General features: G+C 37.4%; 1 protein-coding gene across 1 annotated transcript in view; it reads right to left on the reverse strand.

Annotated features, from left to right (window-relative positions):
* Positions 1-17,709, reverse strand: part of LOC126418542 (probable ATP-dependent RNA helicase DDX52) — a 62,073-nt gene extending 44,364 nt beyond the window's left edge. The window contains exons 1-5 of the mRNA XM_050085356.1: positions 17,504-17,709; positions 12,785-13,006; positions 5,930-6,115; positions 5,681-5,832; positions 341-444 (exon numbers count right to left, since the gene is read on the reverse strand). Coding sequence (XP_049941313.1) covers positions 341-444; positions 5,681-5,832; positions 5,930-6,115; positions 12,785-13,006; positions 17,504-17,590 — 751 coding nt within the window. The 5' untranslated portion in view covers positions 17,591-17,709. The remainder of the gene's footprint in view (positions 1-340; positions 445-5,680; positions 5,833-5,929; positions 6,116-12,784; positions 13,007-17,503) is intronic.
* Between the last annotated feature and the right edge of the window lie 1,550 nt (positions 17,710-19,259).

Here is a 19,259-nt window from a genome sequence, read left to right on the forward strand (position 1 = left end):
ACAGGATAATACACTAACAGAGACCATGGGCATCAGCAAAATGATAATCAATCCAATGGAAACAAAACAGCTATTGTGGCCCCTTCACCTAGAAAGGATGAATGATGAGAGATGGCCAAAATGAATTTTGAAATGGATTGCATGAAAAAGAAAGCATTCACCTAGAAAATGGAAGTTTTCTACAATAGAGGGGCAGTGAAAGGCCTCAAGGAAGTAGACTGGCTGAATAGAAAGAGGTGGAAAATGAGAAACGAGAAGTGGTGATAACCATAAATAAGACTCCTGATATTATTATGAGAGAACACTGGTGCCATCAGACAATAATTGATTAAAAACTTACCAAACCGCTTAGAAGATTCTGGACCGAACTTCTTCACAGCTAGACTGGCTTTGCTGATAATGTGGATCCTTAGGTTTCTCCCTTCAGACAGTTTCAAACATTCTCTGTGTAAGATAAAGCAAATTGTCAATGCAAGATATACTGTACACTCCTCATACTGCGTCAATGATTTACTTTATCAGTTTTAATACATAGGTAAGTTGCTCAAATCCTGACAGTCATCGTAAGTGTAAAAAATGTATGTGCAGGGTGTTTCAAAACGAATACATAGGTTTTAGGGCTTTGTAGCAATTATTACATACAACTTACAACCATAAATAATACATCTAAAGAAAGAGCAATTAAGTTTCGCTAGTACACCTGTGTGCAGAAGGAAGAGTGTGGAACAACCAAGAGTGTCTGAAGAACATTTTGAATGAGTGGTAGTGTCTCATGTGTACTCCCAAGAAATCAGTTCAGAGGGCTAGTCATGAATTACCAATTCCAGTGACATCCGTGTGGAGACTTTTAAGGAGATGCTTACAACAACGTCCTTATTGTTTGCAGTTGTTACAAGCTCTACAGCCAACAAACTACGGTTTGTGTGTGAACTTTGCAAACAAAATGTTGTTGCATGACGATGCAGATTTTCTGGATCGTGTCATCTTCAGTATGACATTTCAACTAGTGGAAATGTGAACACACGTAATGTGTACATTTGGGGGGGGTCAGCAAATTCCCACAAGATGGCACAGCTGTAATGAGACTCCCCTAAATTGAAAGTTTATTTGTGGCATCCATATGACAGCAGAAAATTTGTGGGCCTTTCTTTTTCAGTGAGGAACTGTAACTGGTGTTTCTTACCTTGCTACCCTAGAACTACAGGTCTTTCCTCAACTGGCAGAAGCTGAACCACGGAACTTTATTTAGTAGTAAGATGGTCACTGGTATAGCTCAATACGTGACTAGTTCAAACAGCGCTGTATCTAACTGCTGAAGTGAGCGCAAAGGGCTGGATGACAGAACTTGTTTTGCATGACCTCTACATTCACACGATCTAACATCATGCAGTTCTTACCTTTGACAGCTCAAAAAGGGCCAAGTTAATGTGCCTCCACTGCCAGCTGGTCTACCTGGCTTTAGAAACAGCATTGTTGCAGCAATTACTCCAGACACACTGATCAAGGTTTGGGAAGAACTTGCCTATTGACTCAATGAGTGACATATCATGCTCACACTGAACACTGGTAAGGAAAACTGTTTGAGATGCTCTTTCATTCTCATTTCAATGACAACAAAAAACATGCACACATATATGCATACATGACCGAGGGCAGTAAAATAAAACTGTCTTTTACATTTTCTGCACTACTTATGATGTCTTGCAAGTGTTAAATAGTTATAGCTGTTTGTAATCACTGTGTTCATACTGAATTGCCCTGTACACAATAAATAACATAGGGAACACAATGACTGCCTCCCTTCAGGGTCCTTCGACCCTTACGACCGTAGTCAGGCTTCAGCTCCCAAATAGTGTTTCCAACTCACTTTTTCCAATTATAATCTTTTAATAAATCCAAACTGAATTTCTAGATGTGTGTGAAAGTAGTTGTGTATGTGCCTCCTTTGCTAAAAACAATTACAGAGCTCAAAATGGCCATTTCTAATGAACTTGTATTGCTGACTACACGTATGGCTCAGAATGTATGGCGTGAAGTCGATTATTGCCAAGATTTTTTCTTGTATAGGATAGGTAAAGATTTTGTAAAGACAAGAAATTCACTGACCTTCAGCATTACAGGTATTGCTTGCATCTGGATTGGTGTGGGGACAGAGTAGCCCAGATTTTTAATATTATCAACAATATCTTGTCCAACTCCATATTCTGTTACCAACTGTTCGAAATCCAGAAGCAATCCTGATTTCTTATAAATAGCTGCAAGTATGCCATGGGTATTTGTAAGTTGTTAAATATTTTAGAGATAACAGTAGTGTAAAGGTATGTGTAAGAAACACTGCAATTGACATTAAGTTTACACACACACACACACACACACACACACACACACACACACACACGACACTGCAGCCTGTTAATTGACTTCAAAAATCAACCATTTGTACATGAAGCATAATTCTAATATTTTCATAAGTTATACAATTTACAAGTCAATACATACCAGAAAACAAAAAGCTTACACCTTGAGGATTGTGTTCAGTGGTACCAGGGTACAACACTACATATTGAGGGGCTGTAGCGATAGCGATTTATTTGTCATGGTGAACAGCAAGCAGGTGGTGCTCCGGACACCTCTCTGTGCACTCTCTGTTATGACTCTACAGGCAGTAACTATGCTGAGTCTAACTGCTAAGTAACTACTCCTGTTGAACAGCTTCAGCTTGGGGTAGCAGTGTGGGCCTGCAGAAAGCCGTGTGGACGTATCAATACACTCTGCACATATTGGACAGAATGTATTGGTCTGTCACTACTTTCAACAGTGGTCTCTAGAACATTCACACACCTGTAGATAAGGTTCTGAATGTCCACCTGGTGCAGACACATGACAAGAATGATGCATTATGTAAGCAGAGGTAGCTGACCAAACATCATCCATAGATGATATCAGGGCACATGTTGCATCTGCTGTGTCATCGGAGACAAATGGGAACCTCTGGCCAGGCTACCACTCACATTGTGACACCAACAAGCATGGCTACTCTGGTGTCATGAAATAGCTGACTGGAGGGTAGAATTGCACTCTGTTGTCTTCAGTGATGAGAGCAGGTTCTGACTGTATGGGAGTGATGGACATACATACGTAGGCCTTGTGAGTTGCCTATTCCATAGTGTATTCGTTCACAACACACAGGTCTCATCTAAGGCATTATGGTGTTGGGGCCATCAGTTACAACCCACAGTCACATTTGATCTTTCTGGAGGTCAAAGTAACCAGAGTCCACTACAATTCACAGGGTACTGCTGCCATTTCCTCAACAGGAATGTGACTTTCCTTTTCAGCAGCACCAGGCATATCCGCACATGGCTGTTGCAACACGACATGCTCTTTGTGGTTTACAACTGCCCTCGCCAGCAGGTCTTTTACCAACTGAACACTTGTGGGACATGATGAAGGGGAAACTTACTTGTTCTTCAAAGCCTGTACGGACCAATGTCAAATTACAACAAAAGGCGCAAGATGCTTTGGACAATCTATCACAGGATGCCATTCAACACATTCACGATCATATGTATTCGAGATACAGATCTATTTTGCCAACAGAGAGGGGTACGTTGTGTACTGAAATGATGGTTTCAGCATCCTTTACTGTGATACTTGTGTTTCATTTGATCTGAATCTGTTATCGTATACTCCTACAATGATGAACTACCTGTCACATCAATTGTCAATACAATGACCTTATCCTTCAGGGAGCTGCATTTTTTTCTGGCTGTGTATTTTATATGCATATATCAGTGAAGATTATCTTCAACGTTATTCAAATAAGATGAGATTACCTCTCCTGTTGTCAATGAAAGTGTGCAATAAATTATCAGTTAATATAGCAGATTGCTCTATATTTGAAACAAAGAGCAAGAGTAAGAATAGGAGGTGTGATGAGTGAAGAAATTGAACTGTGAAGAGGTGTAAGATAAGGTTGTTGTTTATCACCAACACTGTTCAATATGGAGGAAATTATTAGTGAAAGTTTTGATGGAAAGAGAGGAGTTTGTATAGGGGGTCGGAGAGTGAAGTGTATAAGATTTGCAGACAATATGCTTGTGATGGCAGAGAGTGCAAGAAATATGGAACACATATTAGATGATCTAAACACAAAATTAGAAGAATATGGAATGAAGATTAACACAAAGAAAATGAAAAGCATGGTAATTGGAGGAAAGGGGAGAAAATGCCGTATGAAAATAGGGGGAGAGGAAATAGAGCAAGCGAATAACTTCAATTGCTTGGGAAATGTAATAATGGATGATATGTATTGCTCAACAGAAATTAGGAAAAGAATTGCAATGGCAAAAGAAGGATTCAAGAGGAAACAGAAATTACTTTGTGGACCACTTGCCAAATGTTACATCTGGAGTGTTGCGCTATATGGTGTGGAGACCTGGACATTGAGGAAGGAAGATGAAAGAAGATTGGAGGCATTAGAGATGTGGATATGGAGAAGAATGGAAAAAGTGAAATGGGAAGACCGAGTAAGGAATGACGAAGTATTCAGAAGAGTTGGTGAAGAAAGAAACAGGCTGGAAGTCATCAGAAAGAGAAAACGGAACTGGACTGGACATTGTTTGAGGAGGGTCTGTTTATTGAAGGAAGGAATATAAGGAATGGTGGAGGGAAAAAGGGGAAGAGGAAAAAGAAGATATCAAATGCTGGACAATATCAAAGGAGGCAAATATTCAGAAATGAAAAGACAGGCTATGGACAGACAAAAGTGGAAGAGGCTTAACACATGACAAGACCTGCCGTAGGGCAGAATACCGTACTACTACTACTAGCAGATTGCCAACATAAGAATGCTACAAGGCATTCCTAACAGTGAGGCAATTAACTAGCCGTGCTACTAATTTCACAAAGTACTATTTTTCACCTCCTATGGATTAAATCCCTAACTGGGACATAAGTAACATCCACACCAACCCATAAAATTTAACAAATTTAACCTCTAATAAAACACTCATAAAAATGCAAGACCTTTTGTAAGAAAGAAGTCAGTAAGTACTCACTTAAAAACTGAAAAATGTGTTGTTTATAAAAACCAATTAACCTATTCCACATTCTGAGGGACTTACATCCATACACAAGATCGCTAACATGTATCTATGCAGCAGTCCTCAACCCATTTAGTCAGTTCAAACCCCGGTGGTGGAAGAAATATTCATCACTGTTATTTGCACAGTGAGAGGAGAGGCTGTGACATAGATTTTCTTATCACACTTTGCCCAACGCCCGAGTTAAATTTCAAACATCTCTGCAGTGTCTTGTAGAGTAAGGGTATCACAGCGACTTGAATATTTTGATTCATCAGCATACAGCTGGACATGTTATACACAACAGTGTTTAAGTATTTGTTGATTTTCATTTTAAAACATTCAGTGATGTGAGCGAGGAATATAACTGAAGAATAGCATGGTGCACATTTGGTGATAGATAGCTCATGGTCACGCAGGGTCGGAGGGGGGGGGGGGGGGGGGAGAGGGAGGGAGGATTTTATGCAATGGCTGTTAAGGTCAAAAGACAAAGATGATGTCAGTCAATGCCAAGGTTCACCTCTCCTTCCCTTCTTCAACAACACACCAACACAACTATGATCTGCAAACCTAAAGAGAAAGAGACACACACACACCTGTAAGTCTGTTTAGCCAGTTCCCTCGTTGGACTGACTACAACTGCACGGAAACCTTTCCGCCTTGGCCCTTTAAGGTGATGGATGAGAGGTACAAGGAAAGCAGCAGTTTTTCCAGATCCTGTTGGTGCACAAGCCAAAATCTGCTGGTTCTAAAAATGTTATAAATGTCAACTGAAGAATTATAACATAAAACGACAAAATAAGTACAAGGAAAATAGATTTTGTAAAGACAAGAAATTCACTGACCTTCAGCATTACAGGTATTGCTTGCATCTGGATTGGTGTGGGGACAGAGTAGCCCAGATTTTTAATATTATCAACAATATCTTGTCCAACTCCATATTCTGTTACCAACTGTTCAAAATTTTCAATTGGTGGAGGTACATCATGTCCTTTTACTGATATTTTCTGTTGATTTCGGAACCTATTTATCTGCAAAAGAATTTAAAGATCACATAACGTTGCATGCAGTACATTAAAAATTTTCTAACACAAAGCACTTTAGTGCTTTATTAATATACTTACAACAACTTTTTCTTTATACAAAACAACATAATAGCTTCATATTTCTCTCAAATGTCAAACACACTTGATAATTCACTGACTATTTGGACAATTCCAATGCAATATCTGCAGTTCACACCATTCGACTGAGAAAGAAAGTGATCTTGCAAAATGAATACATAAAACACCACACCACACTGATGTCTACGTAGCACATAAATTTTAAAAAAAGAATGTAATTCTGCTTAAATCAGACAGAACTCATGCGGCATCCGTATTTTATACTACAGCGCAAGTGCTCTTATTATATGCCAATAACGTTTACTTCAGTGGCTATTGTTACCCACAGACATGACATTCTTTAAAGTAATATTGTGTGGAACTGATGATTGGGAATTATGTAACACATCTACAGCCATAAAAAATCCCTCTCATGCCTTAATTCTGTCTTAATAATGAAAAAAATGGAGATGTGTGTGCTATTAAAGTGCTACAAGATCAAACTTGCAAATCTGCACAAGGCTCCATAGAATAACATGAACAGGATCCCCAGTTTCAAAATAAACTAGTTCATTTTCAGCAAATATTGGGCTTTCATTCAGTGAGTTATTGAGTCCATGGAGACAAGATTTTAGGGTGATGGCATTATTTTTTCAGGGGCAAAAAGATAAACAAAAAAGAAAATAACATATATTTGCACATTGTTAACAACTACAATTTCTGAACCATGCAAACATGGTTCAGTGTTGTGTGATTGTGCTTAAAGACAATTAAAATATTTATGTGATTTGGCAGCAAAACAAACTTTACATCTACATGGTACATTTCCTTTTAGAAAGAAAACAACAGCCTTCGGATAAGCGACACTTTAATAGGAAATGCCCTGACTGGAGCGTACACAGAGTTACAATTTGACCTCTATTGTGATCTGATTATTATCTAATTATATAAAAAATGTGGACCAAATAAGATGCTGAAATTATATTCCACATGCAGTGCTCTACTCATGCCAAAAGTACGGTCCAAATCTGACATTGTGTTTACGACAGTTGGTAGATTAAAAATATTATGGTACATAAAAATAAACTTCCCATGTGGAGGTGATAGTCTCCCATCAGTCAACTCCCCAGGTGGCTGACAGGGGAATGGTCACCAGATATGGTGGGTATCGTGGAAATAAAATACCCAGGGTGGACCAAAACTAGCAGCTGCCGCCTTGTAGTGTGATACTGGCTTATCAAAGGCTAAAGGAAGAAAACCCCGAGAATAAATTACCTGGTCCCCAAGGTTGGGGGTTGTGGAGTGGGCCAACTCCTCACTCACATAAAAAATTAAAATGCTAAAAGCCTAATAATATGATACGAAAAAACAGGAATATTGGATGACAAACTGGCAAAGAAAAAAGGAAAGTGCCACTAGGATGTTGGTATGTGCAAGGTATCTCCACAAAACTGAATATATTACCAACAGAACTCAGTAGTTTCAAAATGGATGTTGTCGTACTCTCAGACCACAAGGAAAGGCAAAGAAGAAGAACTTGGTAATTGTGTACATATTTGGAGTGGGGTGTTCAAAGCGGTAAGAGCCAAATCATGAGTCTCCATTATGATAAACAAAGCACGAAAAAAGAGAATCACAAATTGGAAATTCATTAACGAACGTGCTATTATGGTAGAAATGTCTCTATTTGCCAGAGAAGTTGTATATGCAGCCAGGAATGATGCAAGATACCAGGAGAAACATACTTTCTGGACAATCGTTAGAGAGACTACAGAAAAAATCCCAAGGAAGAAGGAACTAGTTATCATGGGGGATATGAATGGAAGAGTAGGATTAGAGAATCATGTTCGAAGTGGGAAAACAAGGAGAGAGAGAGTATAGTGACACTGGAGAACAACTGATTAAAATTTGTGAACAGCTTGATCTGAAAATTACCAACATTTTCTAAACACAAGGATATTCATAAATATACTTGGCAACAGAATAATAGAGAACTTGGTTTTATAATAGATTATATTATCACTAAACAGACAAATAGTTTCAAGACAGCAGATGTTAGATCTTATAGAGGAGCCCAGTGTGGATCAGACCATTATTTAGTAAAAATGAAGAGTTCTTTGCCATGGAAGAATGCAAAGAATGATTCTAGCAACATTAAAATGAATTGTGCAGAGAAAGCTCAAACTCTATCCTTCAATATTGACAGCCTACAAGATGAAAGTATACGAACATTCTTTGCTGCCAGAACGAATGGAGGGGGGAGGGGGGGGGGAGGGGAAGGCATTGGAAGAATAATTTGAAGGAAGTACAGAGGAAATGTAGGATTACATAAAATCCAGTGTTATAAGTATAGCTACAGAGGTGCTGAGCATAAGAAGAAACAATCACAACTGTACACCCGAATGGTGGTCGGAGGAAATAGAAGTGGTAGTTAAAGAAAAGAGGAACACGTTCAACCAGTGGCTGAATGATAAATCAGAAGTAGAAAAATCTACAAGGAAAAGAAGAATGAAGTGATTAAAAAAATTAGAATAGCAAAGAATGAAGCATGGGGAAGGTCATGTGCCAAAACTAGGATTTGAGAGAACGACACAAGCGTGGTCAGTATTAAAAGAACTTTGACAAGAGACAGAAACCAAAAGCAATCTTCAACTGATAACACCAAAAGAATGGGAAGAATATGTCCATAAATTATTAAATGAGGATAGAGAAAAGTATCTGGAGGAAGGAACAGGGGAAGAAAAGAAGCAAGAAGGGGAGGAGATCCAAATTTTAGAAAGCAAGGTGAGTACGGTATTAAGGACAAGGAAGAATGGTAAATCACCTGGACCAGGCAATATAAATCTGGAGCTTTTAAAATATGGGGTAACGAACTGTGAAACTAATAACACGGTTATTCAATAAAATGTTACACGGTGATTCAATAACCAAGGACATGAAGCTGGACTATATTAATATTATATTTACAAAAGGGGATCTCAAAAGCTGCTCGAACTACTGAGGAATTTGTGCTATAAACACATTAATGACAACTTTTGGGAAAATAATTAAAAATAAGCCGGAAATAAATTTTAAAACCCATAACACCCAGGGAGAACAATGTGACTTTACAGCTGGTAGATCATGCATAGACCATATTTTCACATTACAACAGATCTTAGAGAAACATAGGGAAAAATCAGAAAAACATAGGATTAATTTTCATGGATGTAGAAAAAGCATATGATACTGTTATGAGAAAACTACTTTGGAGAGCTTTGCATTTAGCAAACATAAAGGGTCCTTTAGTTAAAATAATACAAGAAATGTATACAGATAACATATGCCAAGCGAAATCTGGTAGTACACTTTCACAGAAATTAAGAACAAGCGAGGGTCTGTTAAAAGATTGCCCCATGTCACCAACATTATTCAAAAAGTATATAGATATCAGACTTACGACATGGTCTCATAAATGCAATGGGATGGGGCTAGAAATTAAAGGTGGAGTTTATTTACATCATCTACAATTTGCCGACAATCAAGTGTTATAGCACAAGACAAGGAGGGTGCAAATTATAAGTGTACCCAATTGAATATTAATGACCAGAAAACAGAATACCTTTAATGATCCAGATGATTTATACATAGAGAGAAAGAAAATTAAGAAGGTCAATACTCCCTGTTATTTGGAATCTAGTTTAGAGTTGCATGGAAAAAGCGGAGACAGAAATTAATAAAAGGAAGAAAGGTCATTGGGATGCTCAACTCAATCTTCTGGAGCAGAAATCTAAAAAAAAAAAAACCATATATAAATTGTTACTGGTGAGTGTAGTTAGGTATGGTGTGGAGACTTGGACTTGAAATCAGAGACACCTAAAAAAAAACTGCAAGCAGTAGAAATGGAATTCTGGAAAAGATCAGCAAGAATTTCTAGAAGAGAGACAGTAAGAAACGATGAAATAATAAAGAGAATGGAAGTAAGAGAGAGAATACACGACGTGATGGATAGAAGGAAGTTACAATGGTACGGGCATGTAAGAAGAAGGAAGCCAGAATTCTGAAAACGATCCTGGAATGGGAATCAGAGGAAAAGAAGAGGACACCCTATGACCACCTGGATCCAAAATGTACGATTAACAATGGACTTGGCACAGAGGAAGAAGATAAACAAGATCGAAGCACCTGCAGGGACATACTGAGAAGATAAATTAACATATTAGGGTATAATTTCCAGGTATTTTTTATGTTGAAGATAAAACCTTTGTATACAGGAAAATCTCAATCAATAATAAATAAATAAACTTGTGATACACCCCAGCTTTGCATGGGTATCTATAACCAGATGACTTGTCTAGTATAGCTGTAGCAATTTATATATACAAATGTGCCTCATGCATAAGTCCACCTAGTAGTAAAAATTATACCAAAATGCCTGCAGTAGTTTCTGAGGTTAGCTATCACATAGACCTCAAGGCACAGTGGTGAAATTAAATTTGTAATATGTATACATTTTACAAGGTTTCTACAATTAAAATGACTAAGCAGACTCCTTTCATTAAAGGATCATTCAGTACGACATCAACCAATAAAAAATAAATTTGAATCTTGATAATTTAGATTTATTAATGGTGAGAGATCTGGAGAATGTGCTGGCCAGGGCAGCAGTCGAACAGGACTTGCAACATGCGGTCGTGCATTATCCTACTGAAATGTAGGGTTTCGCAGGGATCGAATGAAGGATAGAGCCACGGGTCATAACACATCTGAAATGTAACGCCCACTGTTCAAAGTGCCATCAATGCAAACAAGAGGTGACACAGTCGTGTAACCAATGGCACCCCATAGCATCACGCCAGGTGATACGCCAGTATGGCGATGACGAATACACGCTTCCAATGTGCGTTCACCACGATGTCGCCAATCACGGATGCGACCATCATGATGCTGTAAACAGAACCTGGATTCATCTGAAAAAATGTTGTTTTGTCATTCGTGCACTCAGGTTTGTCATTGAGTACACCATCGCAGGCGCTCCTGTCTCTGATGCAGCTTCAAGGGTAGCCGCAGCCATTGTCTCCGAGCTGATAGTCCATCCTGCTGCCAACATCGTCGAACTGTTCGTGCAGACGGTTGTTGTCTTGCAAACGTCCCCATCTGCTGACTCAGGGATTGAGACGTGGCTGCACGATCCATTACAGCCATGCGGATAAGATGCCTGTCATCTCGACTGTTAGTGATACGAGTCCATTGGGATCCAGCACGGCGTTCCATATTACCCTCCTGAACCCACCGATTCCATATTCTGCGAACAGTCATTGGATCTTGACAAACACGAGCAGCAATGTCGCGATCCAATAAACCACAATCATGATAGGCTACAATCCGACCTTTATCAAAGTCGGAAACGTGATGGTACGCATTTCTCCTCCTTACACGAGGGATCACAACAATGTTTCACCAGGCAAAGTCAGTGAACTGCTGTTTGTGTATGAGAAATCGGTTGGAAACTTTCCTCATGTCAGCAAATTGTAGGTGTCGCCACTGGCGCCAACCTTGTGGGAATGCTCTGAAAAGCTAATCATTTGCATATCACAGCATCTTCTTCTTGTCGGTTAAATTTCGTGTCCGTAGCACGTCATTTTCGTGGTGTAGCAATTGTAATGGGCAGTAGTGTATTTGTGGATACAAATATTATTAATGTATGTGCTGCTCATTTTTCTTGCAGCAATGTAAGCTGTGTTACTAGGTCCCAATGTCACCACAAACTCACAATTCATAATATATTTCAGAAAATAGCAAACAAAATATTTGTGAGAATGAATATGATGAATTTACTGTATGTCAAACCATCACATATGAACCTAACCTAGACATCATGCTAAGCTAAAAAGCAATCTGACATCACTAGTTTATTTTCTTAATTTGTGGCCTACAGTGAGATGGCTAAAGCCCTTGTCGTTCAGGCACTTCTATATACGAAAAAAATCTGATATCATTGTTGTGCCTGGTAAAATGTTCTCTTTAATAATTTCCAACACAACAGTTTCTCATCACAGAGGTACAGCACTCCAACGTGTCACCATTTCATAAAATTTTTAGCCATAATCAGAAAAAATACATGATCAAAACCACAAATAAATAGCAAAAAACTGCAAAGAAGAGAATGGTTTCGATTATGGCAAAAGAAATACGTAAGATTCTTTTCTTGTCTCTCACTGTTTACGTCAAAGTGTCATCCAACTGGCTACGTGAAACTGATGTGGTGGCAACCTATGATTATTAGAGAAGACTGCTGTGACTGCAGCTAGCCCCAATCTACATTTGAGCTGAAATTAGTATTTTAATGTTTTGACTTAAGAGTGGTTTGTTGCAGTATAATTTTAGTGTGTGTTGATTTATTTATTGTTTATTTACATTTGTTCTATGTGTAACAAGTACACTGTTAAACAAATAGCCATTTGGACAACAAATAAAGATGAAAATCTTACAGTAACTTCACAGCACCTAGATTTAGGATGCCTTAGATTATCTCTACAATAAGACCTTAGTGCTCTGTCTATTCACTGCTTATTCTAAAAGCTTACTTTTTTTTAAAATAATGAAAACCATACATACCTTCTCCTGATTAAGAGCAGCTTCTTTATTTCTTATGTCCTTATTACTCAGATGCTTTTTCTTGTTGCCATCAGCTGTTATAGAACCAATCAATTTCAGCTCAGTTGATAAACTCTCTTGTGGTTGCGTGAGCTCTTCATAGTCTAGTTTCTTGTGCTGAACATCATTTTGTGAGTTAATCTGTATAGGGAAGGGGCCAACAACATGCTTCAGTTTTATAACCTGAAAAGTCAATGTAAGTAATCCATCATATATAGTGAAACATGGGTTAGTCACTATCAGTAAGTAGTTCACAAGTTTAACCTGTGGGAAAACCAGAATAATTACAACAGAAATGTAACATATTTTGGATTCTTGTAAAACTTATAAACAAAGCAACCTAAACATTTGAATAAAACATATTGTTAATACTTAAGCTGTTCCAATTCAGTAATGTTCTTACCATATCTGATAAGCAAACCACTAACAGTTAAAAAGAAATTTTTTCTTCATGTACGTGTCCACGGCCTCAATGTAACATCTAAGTGATGGGACCATTTTAACCACCATATGCTGTCAATTTTATTCCTTTAACACATAATGCACATATATTCAAATGGCTCTGAGCATTATGGGACTTAACTGCTGTGGTCATCAGTCCCCTGGAACTTAGAACTACTTAAACCTAACTAACCTAAGGACATCACATACATCCATGCCCAAAACAGGATTCGAACCTGCGACCGTAGTGGTCGTGTAGTTCCAGACTGTAGTGCCTAGAACCGCTCAGCCACCCCTGCCGGCTGCACCTATATTACATTACTGGCCAGTTTCAGCCTTAGACCATTATCAAATTATGATATTATTGTAAGACCATATCCGTGACACTATAAGTGTGTGTGAGTGGGACAATGTCTGCCCACACAAAACAAACATTTTTAAATGTGACACGCACATCATCATTATCAAACATTTGCTAATGGCCTAAGGCCGAAACTGACCAGTGACGTAATTTATATGCATGGTGCATTAAATGAATAAAATTGACAGCCTGTTGCAGTTAAAACGGGTCCATCATTTATACAAAAAAGAAACACTTTATGTTAGCAACCTTATGTTCTAATTACCCCACCTGGCATCCTTAAACAGAGTAACCCTCCCCTTTAAATTTGTACTACATGTCTTGCAGAGATAATAGTAACATCTGTCTGCCCGAAATTTTCACCAAATCCAGAACACCCAATCTTGGCTGTCAGACCATCAATACAAAAACGAATTTAGCTTTTTCCATACAAAAACTTCATTATTTCTTAAAGATAAAGAATGTTACATTTTTTATACATATACACATAACATACTACAACTGATATGTAACACACAAGAACACTTTATACAAAGGTCATCATTTATTTATTTATTTAGCATATGGCTAGAGATTCAACGTCTATCATGATTGAAATTTACACTTGTATATCTAGATTACAAATTTGGTCTATAGTTTCCGGAGTTGAGAGAGCAAAGTCACTAGCACTGCCATTATACTTCCTTGTTCTACATTCAGTGATGATGTGCTGGATCGCCTGTTGTGTAGCATCACAGTCACAATCATGCATTGAAGTTATGTTCCACTTGAAGTGGGAGGCTGCACAATTCCCATGGTTGGTTCAGATTCTGTTTAGTGTGGACCATTGTCTGGGAGGAAGGTTGAAACCAGGTGGCGGTTTCTTCTTCACAGGAGGCACTGTTGAGCAGCATTTGTCGTTAAGTCTCTTCTGCCACTCAATGGTATTTGATAATTGCTGTTCCTCAAGTTTATGCCATCCCTTGTTGGTTTTCTCGAATGTAGGCGACTGGTATTTGCATTGCTGATGTCAGAATGTATCGGTAGTTCTGGATTGTCCATTATTTTGATGAACTCTCTTAAGAGAACATCTTTATGTCTGAGATCTGGCAGGGGGATATGACTTATTACTGGTAGCCTGTGTATGGGAGTAGATTTCATTGTGGCAGTGAAAGGTCATCAACAAAAGTAAGATGGGCAAACCATGATATTCATTTGAAAACAAATGAAAAGATTTACAATTTCAGAAAAGTCATCATTTATACATAGCGAAATGTTATAGTAATTTATGTCTTTTTTCATTCCGCCTATTTCTTTTTGATGACTTTCACTGCCAAATAAACCATTTATCAGTTTCATGGGGGCCATGTAATACGTATTTCACATTAACTTCTACGAAATTATTTTCCTTTGATCAATCGTATGTTTCAGGCAGCACATGAATTTGAAGGTTTGCAGTTAAAACGCTTCCGCTGTTCTTCATAATACACTCTGTAGTACATATTCTGCAAAATCTTCCCTGAGTGGCATTTATTTTAACACTATAATATTTATCACTGAGAGTCAATGAGGTCCATATCATCACTGGAATCACTATCAAGAGCTCCCCAATTTGAAACTGAAGAGTCCTTATCATGCCTGCATCTCTTGGAACTTTTGTCTTAGTCTCGCTTATCTCCTGTGTTGGCTTAAATGTAGGTTTATCCAATCTGGGCTGAACAGTTTGACTTTCTAACATCTTGTAACACCCACTCTTTGTAACAATTTCTCTGTATTGCTTGCTCAATCTAATTCTTTTTTTGTTTTTGCTCATTTATAACACTACACAAAGCAGCTCTAATGAAAAGTTCAATCACTTCATAACCAATATCAGTACATTTTGATGGTTCCAATAATCACATGAGCAATATGATGTGGCATAATTAGAACAAGCAATACAAACAGCTACCGGTAACACTTGAAAATAAAAGGGTTCAACAATATGAGAATGTCAAGTGCAAAAATTAGTGTCAGACTTCGCACTGCACAAGGCACAAATATCAGACATTACTTTCCCGTCATATGTCAACATAAACATTCAAATTAATTAATGTAAATCAATGACATTAACTGGAACATATCAGCTGATTGTTGCAAGGACTACCCGCAACATTTTCTTTTGTTAACCTCAAATTAGTTTACTGTTTATAGCTGTGATTTGTGTAATACAGCCGACTAGTCCCAGAAGATTTGATTTGACGAGTTTTGACACCAACTGTGGGTGTCTTCATCAGGGGGAGGCCCTACCTATAAAAGATCCAAACCCATTAATATAGAGGGAAAAACAAGAATATACTGTTGTTATATTGAACATATTTATGAGGTGACTGTATTCACATGTAGGCAAAGCAGAAAAAGGATTTATGAGCAAAAAGCTCCTGCCATATAAAATAATTCTTAAACTCATATTTAAAACCATACAAAAATTAAAGGTATTGGAATTGATGTAAGAACAATACTTATCAGCAAAAATTATAGGTACATAATGTCGCACACTTATACCACTAGGGGCTGTAAGACCAAAGAGTCACTGGAGGTGGCATCAGACTGTGCTGCTCACAAGCCAAAGTTACCTCAACATGGACATGAAACAAGTCATTCCATCTACTAACAATCTAAGAAATCAGCTGCTTACATTGACAAAAATAACTTCAGTACCATATAAGTCATCATCTCAAAAATCAACAGCCAGTATTACGCAAAATAAAAAGTACAAGACAATGCAATAGCGAATATCGTATCTCAGTGTAATAATAGACAAGGAGAGAGGAAGATGTTAGTTTAGGATGTACTGCGAAGAAGATGAGGAGTCAGATATACACACTTATAAGTAAGGGCTTTATACTATTACAGAATTTTTTATTACATTGCCGCAACTCTTCATTCAGAATGAAACCATGATTAAGGGAAAGGTGTTTGAAAATTTCTAATTCTTCAAGGGCATCAAGTCTGAAGCCTGTCTTTGTGTGTGTGTGTGTGGTGGGGGGGGGGGGGGGGGGGGGTGCAGGATATTGGGAACTTCTTTAGGCTTATGAACTGTAATTAATAAGTGCTCAGCAAAGAACGAGTTATATACATTTTTACCTTCTTTTGCTACAAGATGTTCTTCAAATGTAACAATATTGCATGTGTCCTGTATATGCTATATAACAGGCTGGAAATGCGTCACAGCTGATTTTATAGACATTTGAGATTTTTAAGGGTGAATTTACTGGTCTCAAATTACAAATAAGATTATTTTTCAACTTGTTATTAGTAGAAAATGTAATTTGCAATCGTACTTCTTCCGGAGGAGACCTCCAAGATAGAGGCCCTAAAATGGTAATGTTTTGTTTTTCCCTTCTTACGTTCGTTACTACTAGAAAAGCCAAGAGTGACAAGTCTATTATTGGTTCTATTTTCGAAAATGGTTGGTTTGTACCTATTAATGGCCGACATTTTTAATATAATTAATCACAGAGTAGAGATTTTCATCAAGTAAAGCAGTACATATCCGTAGATGGTAGAATGAAAGAAAGGCTTATTTTTTTTTAGAATGATGGTATGGTATTTTATTCATAGTGCAATGATTTTTTTTTTTTTTTTTTTTTTACTAATGAGATTTTGACTGTTGGAAATTGAATAATTATTTCGAAAAACATAATATACAGCCATAATTGCCCCTATACATCTTACCAATAGAAATGCATTACTTGACGAACACTAAAACGAAATATTTGATCACTACTTTGGATTTAGACCACATCATAGATCTAATGGGACTATTCCGAAAACCAGTCTTTGGAAAAATACAATTAGCCTAAATTAAAAATCAGTGGCATGCTTCATATTACAAATTTGACAACTGGGTAGTTCCTCACCTGAAGTTTCTGTGCATCGTATTGAAATTTCTTTAGATCAAACTTCGCTCCATTTGAAAGTTTACGGAACAAGTCCTCCGCATCCATGACAACACTCGGCTAGCCTACACCGAACTGTAAACAGTGAACACACCAACCATCACACGTGGGGACAGCAACAAACACTAAACATTAAAACAAGTAAACATGTTGACTCGACGAATCGAGGAATATCGATTCTTTATTCTTGCGATTGTATCACATTCGATGTCTACAAAACTTCAACTACAGAGTCTTTCGATTGCAAACAACTACAGCAGACATTACACAAAACAAACATGTTGATGATTAAAGTAGAAGTTTCACAGGCATTGAAAACCTGCTCATTCATTACGGCATTACTGCTATATAGTGTATTCACACTCGTCATCGGAATTTTTACTCGCATAGTTTTCAAGGTAGCACCAACTAAAGCAAATGGTGAGGGCGTTACTGTAATAGTGCAGATTTTAGCTTACGAGCATACTGAAATGGTAACGATGAGAAATCGGATGCCCCCAAAGGGTGAATGCAAAAATGAGCTACTCCTAGATGTCATATATGGGCTAATGAAAAGCATCGATTCACAGATGCTATCAACGGGGCCTGAAGGCGCCGTCACCATCGAATGATGACGTTTACATTTTCCTTTATACTCATATTCCATTAATAATTACATGCTTATGACACGCTAGGATATAGAGTGAATCAAAAATACATAAACATACATTACATACTCGTAACAAGGACTGTCAGAGAAAGTACAGCTAATTCATAAAAAAACAATTGCAGAGAAAGTAAAAACACGAAACTAAAACATAACAGATACAATAAATACGTAGAAATAGTCATAGTAAAAGGATAAGCAGATGTTACTCAACAATATTTACAGTAACAAGCAGTTAAAATATACTGTAAAATGTGGTAATTCAAAATAGTGGGGGAAGTTGAAACGATTGGTCAGGATTTTAGTTTTTTCGAGATCGGCAAGACTGGTATTTTGTTTATGTGGAGATTGTGCGTGGTAGATCGTTAATTTGTCATAGGTAAGTTGGTTTAAAAAATTATGAAGTACAATGAATGTGCATCTAAGAAAAATAACGCTGTTGGAACTTCTTTCAAAAGGCTAATTCATATGGCTATAGTTTGATATGCAAGTGAATGAAACAAAGGTAAAATATGCTTCCATTCATGGTGGAATAGATAATTCCAATAATATTTTATTATCAATGCATCTTCATTTTATACAATATATTTTTAAGAACATGTCCAATGTGGGGCTATTTGAGAAATGGTGAAGGAACAAAGAAACAAGGAATTAAAAACTTCATCGCATAAGTTTTAAACATTCATGGGAATGCATAACACTTAAATTTATGAGGAAGTCAACAAATGCATCTTACATACTTTTATTTCGATCTGAATATAAGTGTGCGAATGTTGACGATATTGTTTGTAAGAAGGGGACGACACTGCTTCCCAGTTGAACTGCAGTGAACTTTCAGGAAAAAGTGATCTTCTTAATGTAACTAAATAATTTAGTTTTCAAGATGACAATACCTATGTACTGAAAAATATTATTTGATTTCGCTGTACCATCAATTTTCATTTATCTCTGTTGTCTCAGTTAATTTTAACATTTTATGTAATGGAACTACCTTAGTTTGTTAATTCTTTTACAGGTACATCACACATATTATTATTTTGTCATTTGAAATAAACTTATTGTATAAGCACT

Source organism: Schistocerca serialis, chromosome 9, assembly GCF_023864345.2.
Source record: "Schistocerca serialis cubense isolate TAMUIC-IGC-003099 chromosome 9, iqSchSeri2.2, whole genome shotgun sequence".
Lineage (NCBI taxonomy): Eukaryota > Metazoa > Arthropoda > Insecta > Orthoptera > Acrididae > Schistocerca > Schistocerca serialis.